The sequence below is a fragment of the Phoca vitulina genome, unplaced genomic scaffold, assembly GCF_004348235.1.
Source record: "Phoca vitulina isolate PV1807 unplaced genomic scaffold, GSC_HSeal_1.0 scaffold28, whole genome shotgun sequence".
Taxonomy (NCBI): Eukaryota; Metazoa; Chordata; class Mammalia; order Carnivora; family Phocidae; genus Phoca; species Phoca vitulina.
Window position 1 is genome coordinate 10,387,714 of NW_022589731.1, and position 19,881 is coordinate 10,407,594.

General features: G+C 46.9%; 1 protein-coding gene across 18 annotated transcripts in view; it reads left to right on the plus strand.

Moving 5' to 3' along the window:
* TCF7L2 (transcription factor 7 like 2) overlaps nucleotides 1–19,881 on the plus strand; it is a 195,020-nt gene that overhangs the window by 114,554 nt on the left and 60,585 nt on the right. For 2 of the 18 annotated variants that reach the window (XM_032423380.1, XM_032423382.1), the window contains one exon: nucleotides 9,500–9,643. The exons of 15 other annotated variants lie outside the window; for them this stretch is intronic. In XM_032423380.1, the coding sequence (XP_032279271.1) occupies nucleotides 9,500–9,643 (144 nt within the window). The remainder of the gene's footprint in view (nucleotides 1–9,499; nucleotides 9,644–19,881) is intronic. One more of the 18 variants, XM_032423399.1, reaches the window with a different exon arrangement.

The window sequence follows — 19,881 nt, forward strand, 5'->3', positions numbered from 1 at the left end:
CCCTGAAACATAAGGCTTTTCATGTGTAAAGGTAATAACTGTTTTGCTGGTGACTTTTTCTGTGGGTTGGCTGAGGATTGAGACAGGATCTCCAGTGACTCAGACATGTCCCTGATAGCAGGACTATCTCCTTTGTCCTCATTTTCTCCTCTGGTGCTCATCACTCAAATGGCATCCAAAAGATTGTGATCAGATGAGGTTATTTCCAGCCTGGGGAGTCTTTTTTTTTTTGTATGTGTGTGTGGTTTGCTTGTTACTGTTTTGGTTGTTGTTGGTTTTACCTGATGTAAATATTTAGAGGCCCAGGTATGTTTACATTCTGGAGATAGGGAAATACACTGGGCGCGGATTGGCTACGCTGGTGGCAGCCCGCCCTGGGGTTGGTGTGACTGAGGGTGGAGTTTCTCTGCTCCGGGGGTAACCCCGCCTGGGTCAGCTGCTTTATAATCTCTCTGGATCACTAGCCTCTGATACCTGAGGGCATTAATATCCCTAGGTACTCTGAGGAGAAACTTTCCAAGGAAAACCTGAGGTTTTTTTTTTTTTCTTCTTTATTGGCTGCATGTGTTGGACATAGGAAGATGAATCTCACTTTAAGAAGCAGGGAACCCTTCATGGTCTTTGAGAGAACTCTGAAACTTAAGTGTTCTCTCGGAGCCCCCTAGATGAGAATACGTGCTCCTTATTCTGGGCTCTACATGTTAGCAGGTGGGCCCGTCCATTTAGTGGTGGGAAGAAATGGGAGTAAGATGGGGTGACTCCAGTTCCCTGTGTGTGCTTTCTCAGTTTCCGTGTACACACACACACGCATACACACAAATTTAGGATTTTTTTTCCTGCCTCAGGACTCTCTTTGACCTGACTTGTACTAACAAAGCAGCTACTCAGGCAGGGTCCACCTTGAGGAAAGCAAGGCTGCCCTCTGCCACATCACGGCAGCCCAGGCATGGGCCCGGCGACAACAGTGGAGCCGGCTCAAGTAATCTGATTGGCAACAGCTTGATTCTTTCTGCGATGACAGAAAGGGGCCAGTGTCGTTTTGGAACCAGGGATGTTAGTAAATGGAGCTGGTGAGGCTTTCCCCAAATTCTTGCGTACCTTCCCATTCTGAATGAGATGGTGTCGAGGGTTGGTCCTGCCTGGGGGAATCCATTGCTTTGGAATATTTATATCCTTATATCCTTCCAGTGGGATCCCTCCTTTTATAATGTGGGAGAGAACTTTTTTCCAAATTATTTCAATTAATTCACTACTAGTTTTTATGCAATTAGGATAGTGTTTTCATAAACACCAAGGAGGTTTAAATAACGTTTTCTCATAAATCTGCCCTTGTCTGCACCGTGACTTCGTTACTATGCCAGGAAGACCCTCCGGAGTTTGATGTTGTCAGGAAACATATTAGCAGAAAATAGTATGGTATCTAATGCTAATAATTGGTTAGTGGAGATGAGAAAAGAAGAAATGTAATTGGGGCTCCTGTGGCTTAACAAGATGTGAATTATGAAAATGTTTCCAGGAGAGATTCCAGGGTTGTTCCAGAAACCTGTTATTTGCATTTTAAAACATTTGGTCTCCACCAGTAGGGAAGGAGGGTGCTGTTTATCAACACTGCTTTCTCTTTCAGAGTGAAGCACTCCAAATTTCCTGAGTGGTAACTGGATCCCCAGGCACACCCAGCCCCTGTGTTGTCTTTACCGCCACACTCCGTCCCATTTTGGCTGCTCGTCTCTGTCTTTTTGTAGGAGATACGCTGGTTTTTAAGGAGAGGATCGACTAGCATAGACAGTACAAGTCCCAGTCAGCCCCTCTCCTCCTCCTGCCTCCTCGATTCTGCTCAGGGCTGCTCATGGTCCCTGGTGGCATAATATGGACCTGCATTCCTTCCCAAAGGCTAGTCTGGGACAAGGAACCTCGCTTTAGCAGGAATCTCATTAAAGGCACAGTACCACATGCCCTCCATTAGCTGGATTCACACCACTTTCTGCAGCCTGTGGTTCTTGGACCTGAGCTTCTGCCTCCAGTTCGTCCATAGCAGTGACTTCTGGGTATGGTAGATGGGCTTATATTTTAGGTCAACACATGGGAATCAACTCCTGTTCTCTCCAAGTAATTGCTGAGCATGGTTTTTCTTGAGCTCACTGGCATTTTGCCTGTCTGGGGAGATTGCACTGTTAAGGGCAGGGACTCTCAGATCCATATGCAAGTAATGGAGATGGAGGTCGGTTGCAAGGAGAAGCTTCACTTTGCACATGCTGAGGTCACCATGGAACCTCCTCACTGTCCGAGGAAGCAGATGGGAGAGATGCACCGGTGCTCTGCTGGTGTCTGGGCATCCAGGGAATTAGGATGGCCTCAGAAAGAGCTTCGTTAAGCATTCCAGCGATGTCTGTTAGAAAGTCATTCATTTTTTGCATGCCTTGGCTGATTTCCCAATATTAAGGTTAGCCATTTGACATTTTACCTTTAATCCCAGTAAAGCCTTGACCTTCACTTAAAAAGCTAATTTAGTGTAAATACCAGCTGAAAAGTAAAATTATCTCCCTTATTCAAAATTACCCGAGTAAGTTCTTTTTACTTTTTTTAAAAAAGATTTTATTTATTTATTAGAGAGAGAGAGCATGAGCAGGGGGACAGGGCAGAAGCAGAGGCAGAGGGAGAAGCAGACTCTCTGCTGTGCAGGGAACCCGATGCAGGGCTCGATCCCAGGACCCTGGGATCATGACCTGAGCTGAAGGCAGACGCTTAACATACTGAGCCACCCAGGCGCCCCCTTTATTCCAAATTCCTTAAGAAATTATTTTATACCTACTTTTCCTTTGTTGTTTATGATACTGTAATGAAAAAAAATACGTTTTATCTCCAGCTTCTCAATATCTGATATTTAGAAGTATTTTTTCCCCCCCCGGAAAACAAAACAGGTTGGCAAAATTTTCTTTTAGCCAAAAAGCATCTTTTGAAATGATGGTTCAAATCCCCATTCATGATACCTTATCCCTAAAATATTTTTCTTGGCCGTGTTGAGCTTTTATCTCGTAAAAGAAAGTGTTATCATGCACACGTTGCCTCTTCTCCTTGGATGTACCTGTGTCTTCAGTAAATATATCCTTATGATATAGGGGCCATGTCCAGAAATCGAGGCACACTGGATTTGTACTTAGAGCCATTTGAGGACCCAGTGAGTTTCCCTCCTCTGCGTTCTGCTGCGTTCTGCGTTCTGCAGAATTGGAGCATGTCGGAGGTAGGCAGGGCCCTTGGAAGGCACCCTCAGGTGACCCGACAGACTGAGCCTCAGAAACGCGGGGCACACAGCTAGTTAGCGGCAGATGGCAGTGACTCTGAGGGCCCACATCTGTCTCTGTGCTAAGCTGGAGAAGAGGTGACCTTTGCTTTGTAAAAAGGCGTCTTCTTCCTGTTTTGCCTTCCCTTTGGATCCTGGTCTTTCTCACCAAGATGAGATCCTGGAGGGCGAAGGCAGACTTCATTTCTGCATCCCTTGAATGTAGGGATGGTGATCATGTTTTACCTCCTGCCAGCTCTGAGCAGGGTGGCCCAGGGACACGGATGCCGGCAAGGGAAGAAGGAGTTGCTGTCCATGAGCTGGCCATTGCCATTCCGGACCCTAGGCCGTGGTCTGCCATATTTGATGACACCCGTCTACCTCTGCCGGCACGCAGGTGTGCCCACGTGTCCCACACGTATGTGCTTCGCATAGACTCTCACACTTCGTCCCTCGCACACGCTCCCAGTTTTGAAACATAATCATGAAGAAAAGATGTTGCTTTCCACTGGCCACGTCCACGATAGTGTCCTGGTTTGGCTTTACCTTTAATGACAAAAACGGTGGCTTGTCGGTAGCTCTGATTACAATTTCTTTGCATCAGTGTTAAGTTGTTTGACAACGTATTTCGAATGTAATTAGTTCCCACCAAAGTTACCTCACTTTCAGAGGTGAGAATTATTGATGGAGCTTAAAGCTAGAATAGCACGACTTGTACAGACCTGAGCTCTCTTTCCGAGGTGACGTGTGTTTGTGGGCTTTGGTTGGATGGTTGGGTGGGTGGATGGTATTGCTTGTTTTTTGGTGTCCTTGTTTGTACACGTGTGATATGTGAGTAAATGATAAAGAAATACGAGGATTTTACCGTCTTAGCAATTAAAATAAAATTTGTCATTTTGCTCATTGGCTTCTTTAGTGGAATGGCTCTTACCAGTACCTTTTTCTCAAATGGATTTCTTCTTTTTTAATTAAAGATTTTATTTATTTATTTGAGAGAGAGAGGGAAGGAGGGAGAGAGAGAGAGAGCACAAGCAGGGGGAAGGGCAGAGGGAGAGGGGAAAAGCAGACTCCCCACTGAGCAGGGAGCCCAATGTGGGACTTGATCCCTGGACCCCGAGATCATAACCTGAGCCAAAGGCAGATACTTAACCAGCTGAGCCACCCAGGTGCCCCTCAAATGGATTTCTTATTCTTCCAAAGATGTTGTAGTTTCAAAATAAAATTCTTCCATGTTATACATAGAACACTCCTCGTTTTTAAAGTCTGGGTTTTGCTTTGTTCTTTTCTGTGTAATCCTGGGTAGGTGCTTTTATGTCTAGACCTAGAGATTTAAAATAAAAATGATAAAGAATTTGATTACACGATTTATAAGACCCATTTCATTTCACAATTCTGATTTCTTTTAGAGACCCACAAATAATCCTTTCCCTCTTGCTTGGGGGAGAAAACACATAAAAAACAACAAGCCAAATATATTAAGGTTTTCCAGAGAAACAGAATCAATGGTGTGTGTGTGTGTGTGTGTGTGTGTGTGTGTGTGTGTGTGTGTACGTGTATAATGAGATATACTGTGAGGAATTGGCTCACGCCATGTTGAAGACGGGCAAGTCCCAAGATCTGCGGTAGGCAAGCTAGAGATGTGAGAGAGGTTGTGATGTAGTTCAGTCCGTGTTTGAAGGCCTGGGAACCAAGAAAGCTGATGGTGGAGTTCATGTCCAAAGGCTGCCAGGCTTGAGACCCTGGAAGAGCCAAGGTTGCAGTTTGAAGGTGTAGAAAAACCAGTGCTCCACTTGAAGGCAGCCAGGCAGGAGGAGGAGTCCCTCCTTTTGGGGGAGGATCAGCCTTCAGCGGATTGGATGAGGCCCACCTACATGAGAGAGGGCATCAGTTTTATTTAGTCTGCCAGGTTTTTTTGTTTTTATTTTTGTTTGTTTTATAGAGAGGGAGGGAGAGGAGCAGAGAGAGAAGGGGGGAGAGAGAGAGAGAGAGAGAGAGAGAGAATCTCAAGCAGGCTCCACACTCAGCATGGAGCCTGACATGGGGCTTGATCCCACCAGCCTGAGATCATGACCTGAGCCGAGATCAAGAGTCGGATGCTGGGACGCCTGGGTGGCTCAGTCGGTTAAGCGCCTGCCTTTGGCTCAGGTCATGATCCCAGGGTCCTGGGATCGAGTCCCGCATCGGGCTCCCTGCTCTGTGGGGAGCCTGCTTCTCCCTCTGCCTCTGCCTCTCTTTCTCTCTGTCTCTCATGAATAAATAAATAAAATCTTTAAAAAAAAAAGAGTCGGATGCTTAACCGACCGAGCCACCCAGGTACCGCTAGTCTGTCAGTTTTAATGTTGAACTTGTCCAAAAATACAGAAACACTCAGAATAACGTTTGACCAAATATCTGGGCACCCCATGGCACAATCAGGTTGACACATAAAATTAACCATCACATCAGACTTTTCTGAGACAAAATTTAAAACTTCTTTTTCTTTCTAAGAGGTGGGCTCAGAATTCTCCCAACAGCCAATAGCTGTTAGCCAAGTGGGGTCTGAATAACATTATTTCATACCCAATCTTTATCTCTGGAGGCTTTAGTATTTTTTAGGGTTTTTTTTTCTTCAATGTGTTCAGCTCCTCCTTCTATACTCCTTTCTCTTATTTTTCCTGGCGAAGCAAATTGTACTTTCTAGCTCATTGGGTTCCATTCTACTGCATTTAATATTTGAATACTGCCCAGCCACTTGTTGAAGGGGGCTATAAACTCAGAAAGAAACAAAATGGTAGAGTACACAAACATTACCACAACTTTTTTGGTGACACATCCTGATTCTTGATCCGTGTGGCCATGCCCAGGACCGGTCAGCATTCTGTGTCGTCAGGTGCTGCTGAGTCACCGGTGAAAATGAAAGCCGCCACGTGCTCCGTCTGCTTTCTGTCTTGACATGCCTCAGCTTCGGACCTTCCCTTTCCCCAGGTGAAAAGCATCTCTCCAAGCCCTCTGTCACAAAAAGGCGGTGTAGCTGGGGAAAGCTAGGAGGCAGATTTGGTGCTGTTCAGTACCCGTGGCTCCTACCTTCTGGAGACCACATCCTAAAGTTGGTCGGGGTGGCCAGTGGCGTCTGCGGTGCTAGAGGAACAGAAGGGCCGAACCTCGATTCCTACAGGTGTTGTTGCTCAGGGTCCCTCTCCCTGTCCCAGACAGTGGCCGCAAGCCACAGTCTTTCTTCTTTCAAGAAGTACCGGGTGCCTACTCCAAAGTACTGCCTTATAACAACCCCCTCATCATGCCAGGAGCATGAACCTCATGAAGCCTTCATTTACTTTTCCTGGAGTGTCTCTAGTTCTTTCCACATTACCCCTTGATTCGTGGATGGATAATTATTGAGGTCGGTCTGGCTTAGATGACTAGCCTACTCCAGTCAGGATGTCTCTCTCTCTCTCTCTGTCTCTCCTCAAACCCAACCCAAACTAGCCTGAGCAAAAACAGTGTATTGACTGAAAAGTGCACAGGTGGCAGGCATCAGGCATGGCTGGATCCAGGGGCCCATTTACCAGGACACCATTTCTCTCCTTGGCCCTGGGTTGATGTCCCCTCATGAAAGTAGGTTGAAGTCCAGAGAGATCTTCTCTTCCCCCATAATTCTGAACCAGTGGTTGTGGTCAAGGGGTGTAATATGCTGAGTACAGTTGGACTGAGGGGTCCACTCCATGTAAACTACATGGCTTTAGGGTTGGGGTGGTACCTCCTAAACAAGTCAAGGTACTACTACCGGAAACAGCACGAATGGATGCTGAGCAGAAAACTCAGTGGATGTCTGCTTTCTAATCTTTAGGATGGATCCGTTGAAGAGTTTTGTATTTATTAGGGGAGACTCCGCTACAGTTTTTTCCCATTACAAAATGATTGATTTTGTATTTGTAGATACATTTGAATTTGTTTATAGGACATTTTTTTACCCTCCAAAATTTGAAGTGGTTTAGAAGACTTCACATTATGCACAAAGATTGGAAATGAATATTTAAAGAAATGAGAAAAAAGAAGAAAAGCAGGGTAGGCCCAGAAGAGATGATGAGGATCAGGTTAATCTCACACATCTCAAAGCTGGGAGCTCCTACAGAATTGAAGTGACGTGCAGATTTGGCTCTGAGGTTCCCAGATCTAGATCTTGGGCAGAGGGTGTGTGTGTGTGTGTGTGTGTGTGTGTGTGTGTGTGTGCGCGCGCGCGAGCGTAACTTGTCCTCATAAACCACAGGCCCCTCTGGGAGTATAGACCCCAAGGAAAGGCCATGGGAAGATAATAAAGATGCCGTGGTCTATGGTAACCTTAGATACATTTCTTCTCCAAACTCCTCTGGGGCGCTTGCTCTTGGGAGCCTTGCCTCTTGGCTCTCAGCACCGTGTTAGAAAACAAAGCAAACAGACAGGGATTTAAACCCCCATATTGCTGGGTTCCTTCCAGGAAAAATTGGAGGTTTAAACCATGTCACCTCTGGTGGGAGACAGTAAGGTGAGTCACCACTGTGACAAGGCAGAATAGGATTACCTTAGTTGTAAAGCTGGGCCGATCTTGAAAATGGACTCCTGCTTGCTTAATGACTCACATTCCTGTTTACAAATGAGCGCTGGTGAGAAACGCAGAGTGGGAGGTTCTGCTTCCCAGACGGAGACCAGAGACCTCCAGCCATGGGCAACCAGTGCTTCCTCTGAGGGCTTGGGCTGCCCTTTCTGGGGGGCAGACCTCTGGCTTCCAGCAATGGTGGCTTTCCAAGTCCAGACACAGGGACAGCTGTAGCCAGCCAGGGCCCTGGGGTTGCCCCAGTTTGCTGGCCACGTGGCCTCTTCCCACTTTGGGAGTTCACGTGGCCTTTGAACGGTTTTAATCCACCTGGATACCCCTTTCACCCCCTACCACAGGAGGACCAGGTAATATGGTAACCATGTAAATTGTTCTGGAAAGGTGGTTGCTGTTTTGTGGGATTTGTCCTTTATTTCCACCAATTTCCTATCTCCCAGAGTCTTGAGCTCCCACTATGCTCATTCTGCTGCTCTTGGGTGAATATCAGAACATAAGATAATTGGGTTTTGTGCTCCATCTTATATTCTTAATCCTGAGTTCTGTTATTTGGGATTTAAAAGGGTGAAGAATTTATTTATGGCATTTTTTCCTCATATAAACCCTTTAAAAACTAGAGTAGTCATACACCCATACAAAGGACACAGGCATTTTCTTTTTAAAAGACAATTAAAATGATATTTCTTTGTTGTGAAATAGCCCCTCTTGGATCGCAGGTCTCTCTTTATGCCCCTAAATTCTCCATCCTGTTGATAGCACAGTAGTCAACATCTGGAGGGGCATCCGAGTCTACACAGCAGCCCCATGAGTTGACTGAGACCTGGTCCATATTCCCCTTCTGCCATTTACTCGCTGTGTGACCTTGGGCATGCTCCTTAACGTCTCTGAGTCGGTTTCCTCCTCTGTAAAATGGGCACATACCTACCTCACAGGGTGGTTGTGAGGAGCTGCAGAACACCACGCACGTTCCCGTCGAAAGCCCCAGACAGAGTAGGCAGGCAGTGAACCAAAGCTGCGGGCGTGCTAGAGCTCAAGCTGCGCTGAAATTCAGTATGGCACATGCTTCTTGAGCACTCAAGGTGTGTGCTGCCCGATGCTTCCCAGGGGTCCAGAGATGGAGGTGCAGTCGCCCCTCTCCGAAAAATTGTAGACTGGCAGAGGGGAAGGTGACTAGACAGATCCCCACATAGCTCTAGTATTGGGTGGAACCATATGTGATTGCATTTTTGTAGGGTAGAAATACCAGCGGTGTCACATGGTTTAAATTAATAGAAGATTCAGTAAGGTAAGTTGAGAGAGAGAGAGCGAGAGAGGGGGAGAGGGAATGCCGGCCAGCTGGTTCGGTGGAGGCTCAGAGCAAGGAATGGCCGAGTCCCCTGGGGGAAGGATAGGCAGAGGTGGGGACAGCGGGCAGGGATGCAGCAGAAAGGCTGCATAGAGGAGACTGTGTTTAAGATGTTGCTAGAGGGGGCCCCAGGCTGGAAGGCAGGGAGGTGGAAGAGTCCTGGGGTCGCATCGGGAACCACAGTCGTCCTTGCTTGGAGTTTGTAGAGAAGTGCGGGGTCAGGGAAGAAGGTCAGGCTGGGGGCCGTGAATGCCTCGGTGACTGCGTCCCCCTCCCTCCCAAGCCTCACTCTGTTCCCCTTTCTTCCTGGCAGCAGTGCCCCCTCCCTTGCTGCACTCAGGGACATGACTGTCAGCACTTCTGCCCCCCCTCAGACTTCACTGTCAGCACTCAAGTCTTCAGGGACATGAAAAGGAGCCACTCCTTACACAAGGTTGGGGAGCCCTGGTGTTTGGAGGTAGGTCTCGGAGCAGAATGACGGTATGAGATGAGCTAGCTCTGAAATGCAACCACCCATCCAAAGTTTACCTCGCACTAGGGCAGGGCCCGTGCGCCGTGGCCCCTGAATTCCCGTCAGGTAGCCGTCGTGCTGGGTGCCATGTCTGGGTATTGTGATCACTGATAGGTTTATCATCGCCATAAGAATGCCAGTTTGTGAGGAGAGGGTGGAGGGTGGTGCCCCTGTGAACCCCAGGTGCCCGGCTCGCAGGAGAGGCTACACGTGGTCCAGCGTCCTGCGTGGCTTCTGTGAGAATGATGAGCAATATGTCATCCCATTAAACTTGACCCCCAGGAAATGATTTCCTGGGACCTTTCACACAGCTCCCAGGGGGACAGAGAAGTTATTACCTCAATTTTGCCTTTGTTCTTAGTTATTTAGAACTTACAGATTCTCTTGGAGACTTCAGGGTGCTGAGAAATGCTCAGTCCTCTGCAGTGGTACCCTCCTGAGGCAGCTGTGAACAGCTTTTCTCGCAGACGCGGCTGTCCAAGGACGGGAAGCATTGTTAATTTCCTTTAAATAATTCAATACGATGTCAATACCCCACATTGCTCCATGCTTGGGAGTGACAGTTCTCTTCAAATTAGCAGTCCCAAAGAATAAAGACCGTGTAGAACATGCTTTCGGTTCTCAGAAAAGCAAAAGTCAATGCAGATAAAAAAAATTTTGAAGGCACTCTTTAAACTTAAATGGCAAATGATTTAGTATTAATGCTAGTTTGTTTTTTTTTTTTAAAGAAAAAATGAATATTTAAGAGCCAGTTAGTGAAACTTCTGCCTTTCAAAAACATTCATAGTTTACCTACTATGTGCTGGGTGCCGTGTTGGGCATTCGGGCTTAACACTGGGATGCGTTTCTTTCTCATCATTCCTGTGTCTGAACTTTAGAAATATTTCACAGAATTGGAATTGGACCTTACAGTAGTTTTGTATTTTCTTCTCACTTGACGTGACACCAAGGACGCTTCTGCACACTACGACGTGTCTGAATTCTGGTAACTTCGTGTGTTGGTGTCTCGTGGAAATCTTCCCATGTCGTGGCCCCCTCTTCAGCCAGATGTGAATAAAACTGAAGATGTTTCTGGTCTTTTTGGAAACCCCCCTTCCTCCTCCCGTGATGGTGCCTGTACTCAGATTTCCTGGAGCCCGTGAATGCGGAAGGCCTGGGTCCTTTGATGGGTCTGGGTGTGACGGCACAGGGAGGCCTTCTGTTCAGCAGCCATGGCCTGAGAGAAGCCTTTTCTCAGCAGCCGCCCCCTGGTCCAGCTTGTAACAAGGGTAGCTAGCTGTTCTTCTGGCCGCGGGTGATAAGGCCATGCCGCACACAGCTCTCCCCGCACTGGGGCCCAGTGAACGGTGACTCATTAATCTTTGGTCAGAGTTATGAGGTTGATAAAGGAGAACCAGGCACCCATTTTGAGTATGAGGAAAATAAAACAGGAAGACTGGGTTTCTTCCTTACAACCTGAGATCCGCAGGCGCCACCTAGATCCTTGACGCCTGTGACTCTTCATTTCTCAGCTTTGCCCTCAGGACATGGAAACATCTTCTGAGGAAGCACCAGTATGCCCTGCTTCCAGGATTGGGTCTGAGTCCCTAAACTGTGAATAGGCCAGACACACAGACACTGCTCATGGGCTGTGGGAACTTGGGCAAGTTACCCAGCTGCTCTGTGCCTCAGTTTCCTGCTGGTGAAGGGGACTCACATGTGGGCTGCTGTGAGCATCTCGTGAGTCGAAGCGTACAGAGTGGAGTTGGCCAAGGAGCGGTGTCTGGCACGAGCGCTCGGCAGGATTCCTGGGGAATCACACACTGAGAGTGTGTCGTCGTGATGGGCCAGCCACTGCTCGGGGAGCTCAGTTGTACAGCTTGCTTTGCCGTAGACATTTTCACGGAATAGTTAGTGATGTATCATCGGTAGTACTTTCTACTTGAGGAATTGTGGTGGGACACAGCGTGGGTGTGCGAGACGTGGCTCTGGGTAGCATCGTGGAAACCACACGAGATTGGAGTCAGAAGTAGGATTGATTCCAACGTTCCATCACATCTGTTGGCAAGGGGCTTCACCCCTCCATGATGTGCTCCCGGGGTCTGTAAAAGGGGGATGGGCGTGGAATACCTGCCCAGCCTGCTTCCTGGGGGCACCTCCCAGGATGCTTGGAAATACTGATCAGAGTGAGATTTCACACAGCGCCTCCTATGGGCCAGGCACTTCTGGAAGTGCTTTGCTCATAGTAACTTCAAAACCTGACCACACTCCCAGGAGGGAGATGCTGTGACCCCATTTTGCAAGTGAGCCCCAGGGAGGTGTAGCAGCTGCTTGGGATCACACAGCACAGGGGCGTAGCCATAAAACTGCTGTTACTGAACACCATGGCAACAGCCCCTGGGTCAGAGTCTTCCATACTAACCATCCTCCACTTGCTAAAGAAGATGTGTTGGGTCCTGTTCAACACCCTGCCTTCTCAGGGGCTGGGAGGAAGCTTTTGATTCAGGGCACTCAAAGTCAAGTTTCTGCCTTACCAGTACCACATTCGGGACACTTTCTACCCACGGCTGGATTCAACTTTCATTGTCCTTCCTCCCTCTCTTTCCTTGCAAGTTGGCTGGATTCTGTCACTTCACCCCCCTCCTCCAGGGAATTAAGGCTGGTAGACCAATTGAGTAAATATGACTAAGAAAGTCAATATCCACCTGGGCAGGCATGAGTCACTTTTTTTTTCTAGTTAGCTATTTATTCATGTACATTTTAAAGCTAGCCACACAAAGTCATTACATTGGGGCTATTAACATGTTTAATAGTGACAATAATAGGGTGTGACCTGTGGCATTAAGTGCATTCAGATAAGAAAAGAGTGTTTTTTCCTGTAATTGCTGAGGTAATACCATTTTCACGGAAATGCTTGAAAACAACCTTTTAAAAAGTTCTTTGTCTAAATCCTTCCCTCATTCCTTGCTTCCCCCTTTCCAGGGGTTCTGTAAATTTTTCCTGATCAGTGGCTGGGGATTAGCAAGATGGCAAGCTCTGTCCCTTTGATGTTTTGGGCCACCTACCCTTTTGCTAGCATTGAGCCCGTTTTTATTTCATATTTAGGGATATGGGAGTGAGTGAGTGAGTGTGCGTATGTGTGTGTATTCGGGGGGCACATTATTATTGTTGGTGCTTATTGATCTCTCAACTTACACATTTAAGGGAAAAAAAGAGACATCTGCTAACTTTGCAAAAAACTAGTTGCACAGACAGGGAGTGAACCACTTCGGTGAGGAGGAAATGAAACTTTTCTTAGGTTTATTAGACCACATCCTATAAATCTGTGGCTTATTATATGTCTGATTTCTAAAAAGCATGGCATCACAGCTGAAGTTTTATTTTTGCTTGTTAGTCATTGAAACAAATATAGATATTGCTTCATTTCCTTGGTACTCTATTTTTCAATACATGTTATGTATGGAAAATCTGGATTTACACAACAAAGTGCATTAGAAGGGAAGTATTTGCTTTACAAATCTCTACATTATAACTTTGCAAGCATTCTGTTACGTTAGAATGTTTAATTTGCCTCCCTACTCCCTATTACATAAAGAAACAATGAGAAAACAGTAAAAGTACCTTCAGAGGCAAAGTTAATTTTTTTTTAAGATTTTTTAATTTATTCATCTGAGAGAGACAGAGTGCACGAGAACACGAGCAGGGAGGAGCAGCAGAGGGAGAGGGCGAAGCAGGCTTCCCCGCAGCGTAGGGAGCCCAACATGGGGCTCCATCCCAGGACCCTGGGACCATGACCTGAGCTGAAGGCAAGACGCCCAACCAACTGAGCCACCCAGGTGCCCTGCAAAGTTAATATTTTGATAGACTTCCTTCCAGTCTTTGAAGAGATGTATTTTAAAAATCATAGGCAGGCTCCTATCATATTATATGCAGTTGTTTCGTGTTTATTTTCCATCTCTCGCGATGGAAACACTTTCCTATGTATGCCATGAAGAGTCTCTGTAAAACTTCTGATGGTTGCCAATTCTGGATGTGGGTATCCCTCAATAGGCTTAGTCATGGCCCCAGGGCCGACAGACTGTTTCTAAAAGTCCCCTGTTCTGGCGCCATTGCATTGCACGCCGGAGCGGATGTGAGTTAAAAATGACGAAGGCAGAATGTCCCCAGACAGTCCACACTGCCCTTGTGATGTACATGACCCGTAGCTTCGTGCGTTCAGCCCTGGATGATTCTGTGCTGGCAGACCAGCAAGTGCACCCCCTGGCCAAATTCATTCTCAGGGTGGGATCGCTAGTGGGACCACCCATATTATTTCGTGATTTCTCCTTTCTCTCATCCTCTCCTTGCAAAGCTTCCTTGTTGAATTCTTCCAGGTCCAGTGAGTGCATGAATTCCCTCTTCCCGTGAATCACCCCCGTAGTAGAAATGGACCCTGTCAGGCCCCACTTAGAATTTCTCATGCCTCAGCGAGATCGCATTCCCAGTGCATCATGAGGTAGTGTGTCTCCTGTGTGATTGACGCGGCTTAGGCACAACTTGCCCAGGGAAATAGGCCCGGAGAGGGAGAGGACCAGTCGAGGCCCTCTTTCCCATGTTGTTTGCCATTCCTTGGACTGAATGCTGTTCCTTTCACTTCTTACACTTTTCCTCTCACCCTGTGAGGCTGGTGTACGGAGTTGGAAGCCCAGGCCGACTGAGTGCACGGAGGCCCTGCAAGGAGCCCACCCCTGTGGGAGGTGCAGGTGCTCCCTGCCCTGTGGCCGTGCCTCTTGGGCTGCCTGACGTCCGCCAGGCGCCACCGCCATGAGCCATCACGGCTCTTATCTTTGTGACTACCTCCCTTTCCCCCATTCTTTGTGAGTCACATGTTTTCTTGGCATCCCGTGTGACAAAGGTCATTAATAGAGAAGACTTGACTTTTGATGCGGGACACGTTATCTCCCACACAGTTTATTGTTGTGGGGTCCTCCCCTTTTGTAATACTGGGAGGTGACAGATCACTTTTTAATGGGCTAACCTGTGTCCAGGGAGAGTTTAAATTAGCCTAAAGATTTTTTTTTATTATTATTATTCCTTATAGGTTCCCCCTGATCCAATGACTTGGTCAGTACTTGAGGAGAGACAGTGGATGCTTCCCACTGATGGTTGTGACATTACCTGTCACATCAGTCTGTGTATCTGTCTGTTGTGATCTCTGTTTCTCAGAGTACTTTCCTATTGTTGGTGTCTTTAATGATGCCACGGAGGTAGATGTTTAGAATTTGAGAACAGATAGGAACAAGAGTTCAGCCCAGACTCTGGAGCTGCATTTACTCATTTTTATTAAGGGCACTTACTGTCAGGTGAGCAAAGTAGGAGATCTGAGTTTTAATCCTTCCTTCTCAGGCCAGTCTTGTGCACCTTACTCAAAAGGTACTTCTTGCGTCCGCTGCTGCTAGTTTAGCAAGAGGCAATACTAAGAAATAGATCATCTTCCAGCCTTCATTTCACACATTGCCAACTTTGTCCATCATATCTCTGGAAGTCCCCTTTCAAGCCTGTTTGCATTAAAAAATGCAGCAGTGGAAAACTTGTCGTTTTTGGTTTGCTTTGGGGAGGAAGGTGACAGACGTGGCGTAGCATGCTTCATGGGGGCACGCGCAAGTGTTGGCTGTCCTTTCCATGGCGGTCCTTCTCCAGTCAGTCGCTGGCCCCTCAACTTGAGCTGAAAATGAGGAAGGAGGTGGCCTTTGTACAGCCACAGAGCTTTTGACTCTTTGTTAGAAACCTCCTGGGGCATGTGTGCCTGTCCACGTGCACACGCATGTGTCTGGGGTCAATTCCCGCCCCCACCGCCCCCCGCCCCAGCACAAGCACGCAGGCAGCTTGGTGACCAGGGCAGCAGGAGAGAAACATTTTTCTCTGGGTGGGTCCAAGGAAGAGGACTGTGTGTGCTCAGAGTGAAAGTTTATGTTTTGGAAAGTCAGTTCCTTCCAGTGAGGGAAGGAACTAAAGTCACCAGAGAAAGAAGAAGGTGAGAGGCAAGGGAGGTGGGCAGGAATTGGGGTGACAGAAGGGGGCACGGCTGCCCCCACTGGATTTATGTCCCAGCCCCAGCAGTCGCTGTGTCTGCCAAGCTTTGCTGGAACCCCTGCGATGCAGCCCCGTGGCCCCGGTGGTGGCCTCTCACTGCTTAGGAAGACAGAGTTGGCAGGAGAGGATGTGGGCTTGTGGGGTTGCACGTGAGCTCTGGGGCCGGGGGCACAGGGATCGGGGGGAGCTCTCAGTCACTGCTGCTCGGCCTGGCTCCCCACACTGGGTTTCTGGCAGGCCCGGTGGTTCACCGAGAGTCAGGCTGACCGGTGAGAGGTCCCCTCTGCCTGGGACACGAGGAGCCCCTCCACCAGAAAGTGGAAGAAACTCGTAACCGCCAGGAGGGACATCCAGCTTGTTGGTTGTTCACAGCTGTGTCTCCTGGATGTTTCTTTCCTCTTACCGCTTTTTCATGAACACTTGAGAAAGATGGGTGGAGGTGGGCAGAGGAGGCGATGGCTTGTGGCATCTCTGTCAGCTTCAGGAATGCATGTGGTTCCTAAGGGAAGCGGGGCAGTTCTGGGCCCGTGGCTATCATCATGCACAGATATGTTTGCTTCTCAAGGGAATGGGACCCTCCTTTCTCCTTGGCCCTGTCCGGCTTTGGACAGCAAAATGGACTCAGATCAGATTCCTGGGGTGGGGGGTAACTTTCCTCATTGCGGTTTTGCTTGGCTGGGTCACCTGCAACCATCTATTTTTCAGTTTTGCACTTACTACATATGCTTTTGTGCCCCAGATTTTAGATGAGGGGACCAGGTTTCTTTTGAGATGCAGGATTAAAAAAAAAATACACACACACACACACACACACACACACACACACACACAGTTGACCCTTGAACAACATGGGCTTCAACTGCATGGGTCCACTTCTCTGTGGAATTTTTTTTTTTTTTGGTACAGTACTGTAAATGTATTTTCTCTTCCTAACAATTTTCTTAATAACATTTTCTCTTTTCTAGCTTCCTTTATTGTAAGAATATAGTATATAAGACATATGACATATAAAATATGTGTTAATCGACTGTTTATGAACAGACAAAGCTTTCGGTCAATAGTAGGCTATTAGTTAAGTTTTGGGGGAAGCAAAAGTTATATGTGGATTTTTGACTGCATGGAGGGGGATCAGTGTCCCTAACACCTCCCCCCTGCTCTCCCCCAAGTTGTTCAAGAGTTAATTGTATTTTAAAATCTATCATCCAACAAAACTGACTTCTCTTTCAGTCTACAGTTCTATGAATTTTAGCATAAATTTATATGACCCCCACCGCCATCAGGATATAGAACTGCTCCATCATCTTATACACACTCTCACGCTGTCCCTTTCTTAGTCACAGGAAATGTGGGTTTTATTTTTTAATCATTTTTACCATTTGAAAGGTAATGTTGACTTGATTCCTCCCTCCCTCTCTCTCTCTGAGAGGTTAATTTTTCACTGTTGATGATTAGACTCTCTGCTCTTCCTCTGTGCCTCCTTTAGCCAAAGAGGCGTAACCATGCTGCCTTGCTTGGTTCTTAGCTTGTTAGTTACTGACGAGTCTTGGTTGGATTTTCTGTGTTTTAAACTGGCTGTTCTTGCCCACGCACCCAGTAGGCTTTGGGCCACTCTGGATTTAGGAGAATTCAACCTAATTCTGACAGTGGCCAAAGACAAATACAATTAATAAAGGACAAAGGATATATGTTATTGCTAACTGTACAGGCAGCAATGTGATACGAAACAACTTTTGGAATATTCTGCTTTGAATTCTGTATATTATTCTTTCTCAGATGTCAGGACAGATTATTAAGGTTTGGGCATAACTTATAAAATGAAGACGGTTTTGTTGAGCCAACATGGTTCTCCCAGGGTGTCCTCACTTGTCACATTTCTTAGGTGAAGGCAGGAGGTAAGGGCTTAGAGCACCTGAGGTGCTTCCTGGATCATCGGTGCATCCCAGCTCTAGGTGCTGGGACAAGCTGGCACAAGCACGGGAAGGCCAGAGCTACGTTTCACCTGTGGTGGTTCAGAGCTAATGCTTTCTTAGGGAATAGTGCAATGCGGGTACGTGTGTGTGCCTGTTCTCCTCTTGAGAAATGAGCAGAGGTGACCTCAAAGTTCCCCTGCTCAGAGTGTCACACTTGACTGGACAGCAGATGATGCCTTTGCCGTGGATTCTGCTGGGGAAGGTACAAGCAATTGTACACATGTAAATTCTTGTGTCATCTAATTCCTGTCTCTGTAATTACTTGGACACTTGCCATTGCATCCAGTTGACAAGTGGGAACGGTGACCCAGTACAGAAAGCAGAAATTACGGGGAAGGTGACATCTAGAAACACAGTCGTAGCTCTCCTTCTGGCTTTCTGGTACCCAAAACATTTTTAGAGTCAGGAAGAAGAATTACAACTGCCTTCTACAAAAATAACCCAACTTCCCTGGCTGTACCCCTTCTCCCTGCTTCTTGCTTGCCAGGCTGAAGGAATCTCTCAGAGTTTGGTAGATTCAGGGCATTGGTGATTCATTCAGCTAAGAGGAGTGAGTTTTGCTGATAAGAAACTACTGTTGTCAGGCAACAGGTTTCTGTAGAGGAATGTCCTCCAGGTGGATGAAGAATGGTTTTCATTAAAAGAAAGCACCACCACCACCACTAAGCAAAGCAACGCAAGCCTGGGTACCTAGGCCAAACAAGAGGAGCAAAGCAGGTTAGAAACAAGTTGCTTTTCTGCATCTGGATTGAAATGATAGGGTACTTGAGACAGCCAACACGGGGATCGCCCAGCTCTCCTCTGAAAGTACTCGCCATTTGTCTGATTGACGTTGGAAGTATCATGTCTACAAACACTCACATGAGAAGGTTTAGTTTTTTTATTTGGGTGACAGATCGCATGTTAGGGCACTAAAAGATGAAAGCACTAAATATTTGCTTTAGAGAAACACAGCGAAAGATTCTCTCATCCTCCCAACTGAAAACGGATGGGCTTAGAATTCCATTAACAAAATTGACTGTCTGCAGTTAAACTTAGTGCCCCCCTCTAGGCATGATTAACAAGTGGGGTAGAAAGCAAGGTTGGACAGTGGAGGATTGTACTGGACTCTTTTTCATGTTGAGTGGAACAGGGCCGTTTTGTGGAGATTGAGGTCCAAGTCAGCCCAAAGAAATTCCTGACTTCTTCTTTGGCATTGATCTCCTCCTCCTGGGTCTTTAATAGCACGGTCTTCCCGTTGGATTTCCTCTCCATGAAAAGCATCTACGTGTTATTCCAGCTTTCAGGTTTGTTTGTTTATTTATTTATTTATTTATTTATTTATTTATTTGACAGAGAGAGACAGCGAGAGAGGGAACACAAGCAGGGGGAGTGGGAGAGGGAGAAGCAGGCTTCCCGCCGAGCAGGGAGCCCGACGTGGGGCTTGATCCCAGGACCCTGGGATCATGACCTGAGCCGAAGGCAGACGCTTAACGACTGAGCCACCCAGGCGCCCCCCAGCTTTCAGGTTTAATGATAAAATCGTAATTTTTGGAAAGCCTTTTTGGTAGGAGATGGTTTGCCTCAAAAGAAGAGAGGATGTTGTTTTGGTACTTGGTTATGGTTACTGCAGAGCGTGCTTCATGGAATGATTAAGAGCCTGGGGTTCAGATTCCACGACTTCAAACTCTGGCTTTGCTCCTGGCTAGCTGAATGACCATGTATATCTTCCTGAGGGCCATCTAGGTCTAAGTTTTTCCATTTATAAAACAGGGAAATTTTTGTACCTACCTTCCATTTCTTGGGAGATTTCAATGAATTTGTGTGCAGATGGCGTACATGGAACCTGCTAAAAGCATCTGTCAACATTAGCTCTGACTTATCCTCAGTGGGTATTTTTTAATTCATCTCTTTGGTGGGAAGAAAGAAACGTGAACTCGCTCCCTGGTGGGGGGTGTGGTTTAGTATTAATACTTACCCACCATTTGTTAAAAATCTGCAGTACTTTGGGCATTGGCTCCAGTGTTTCATAATATTCTTGTTTCACCCTCACAGCTAGTCCATGAGAGAATAACTAATATTGTTCCCATTTTATATATAAATAAGGTAGTAGTAGCATTTATTGAGTGCTTTCTTTCTTTTTTTTTTTTTTAAGATTTTATTTATTTGCGAGAGAGAGAGATA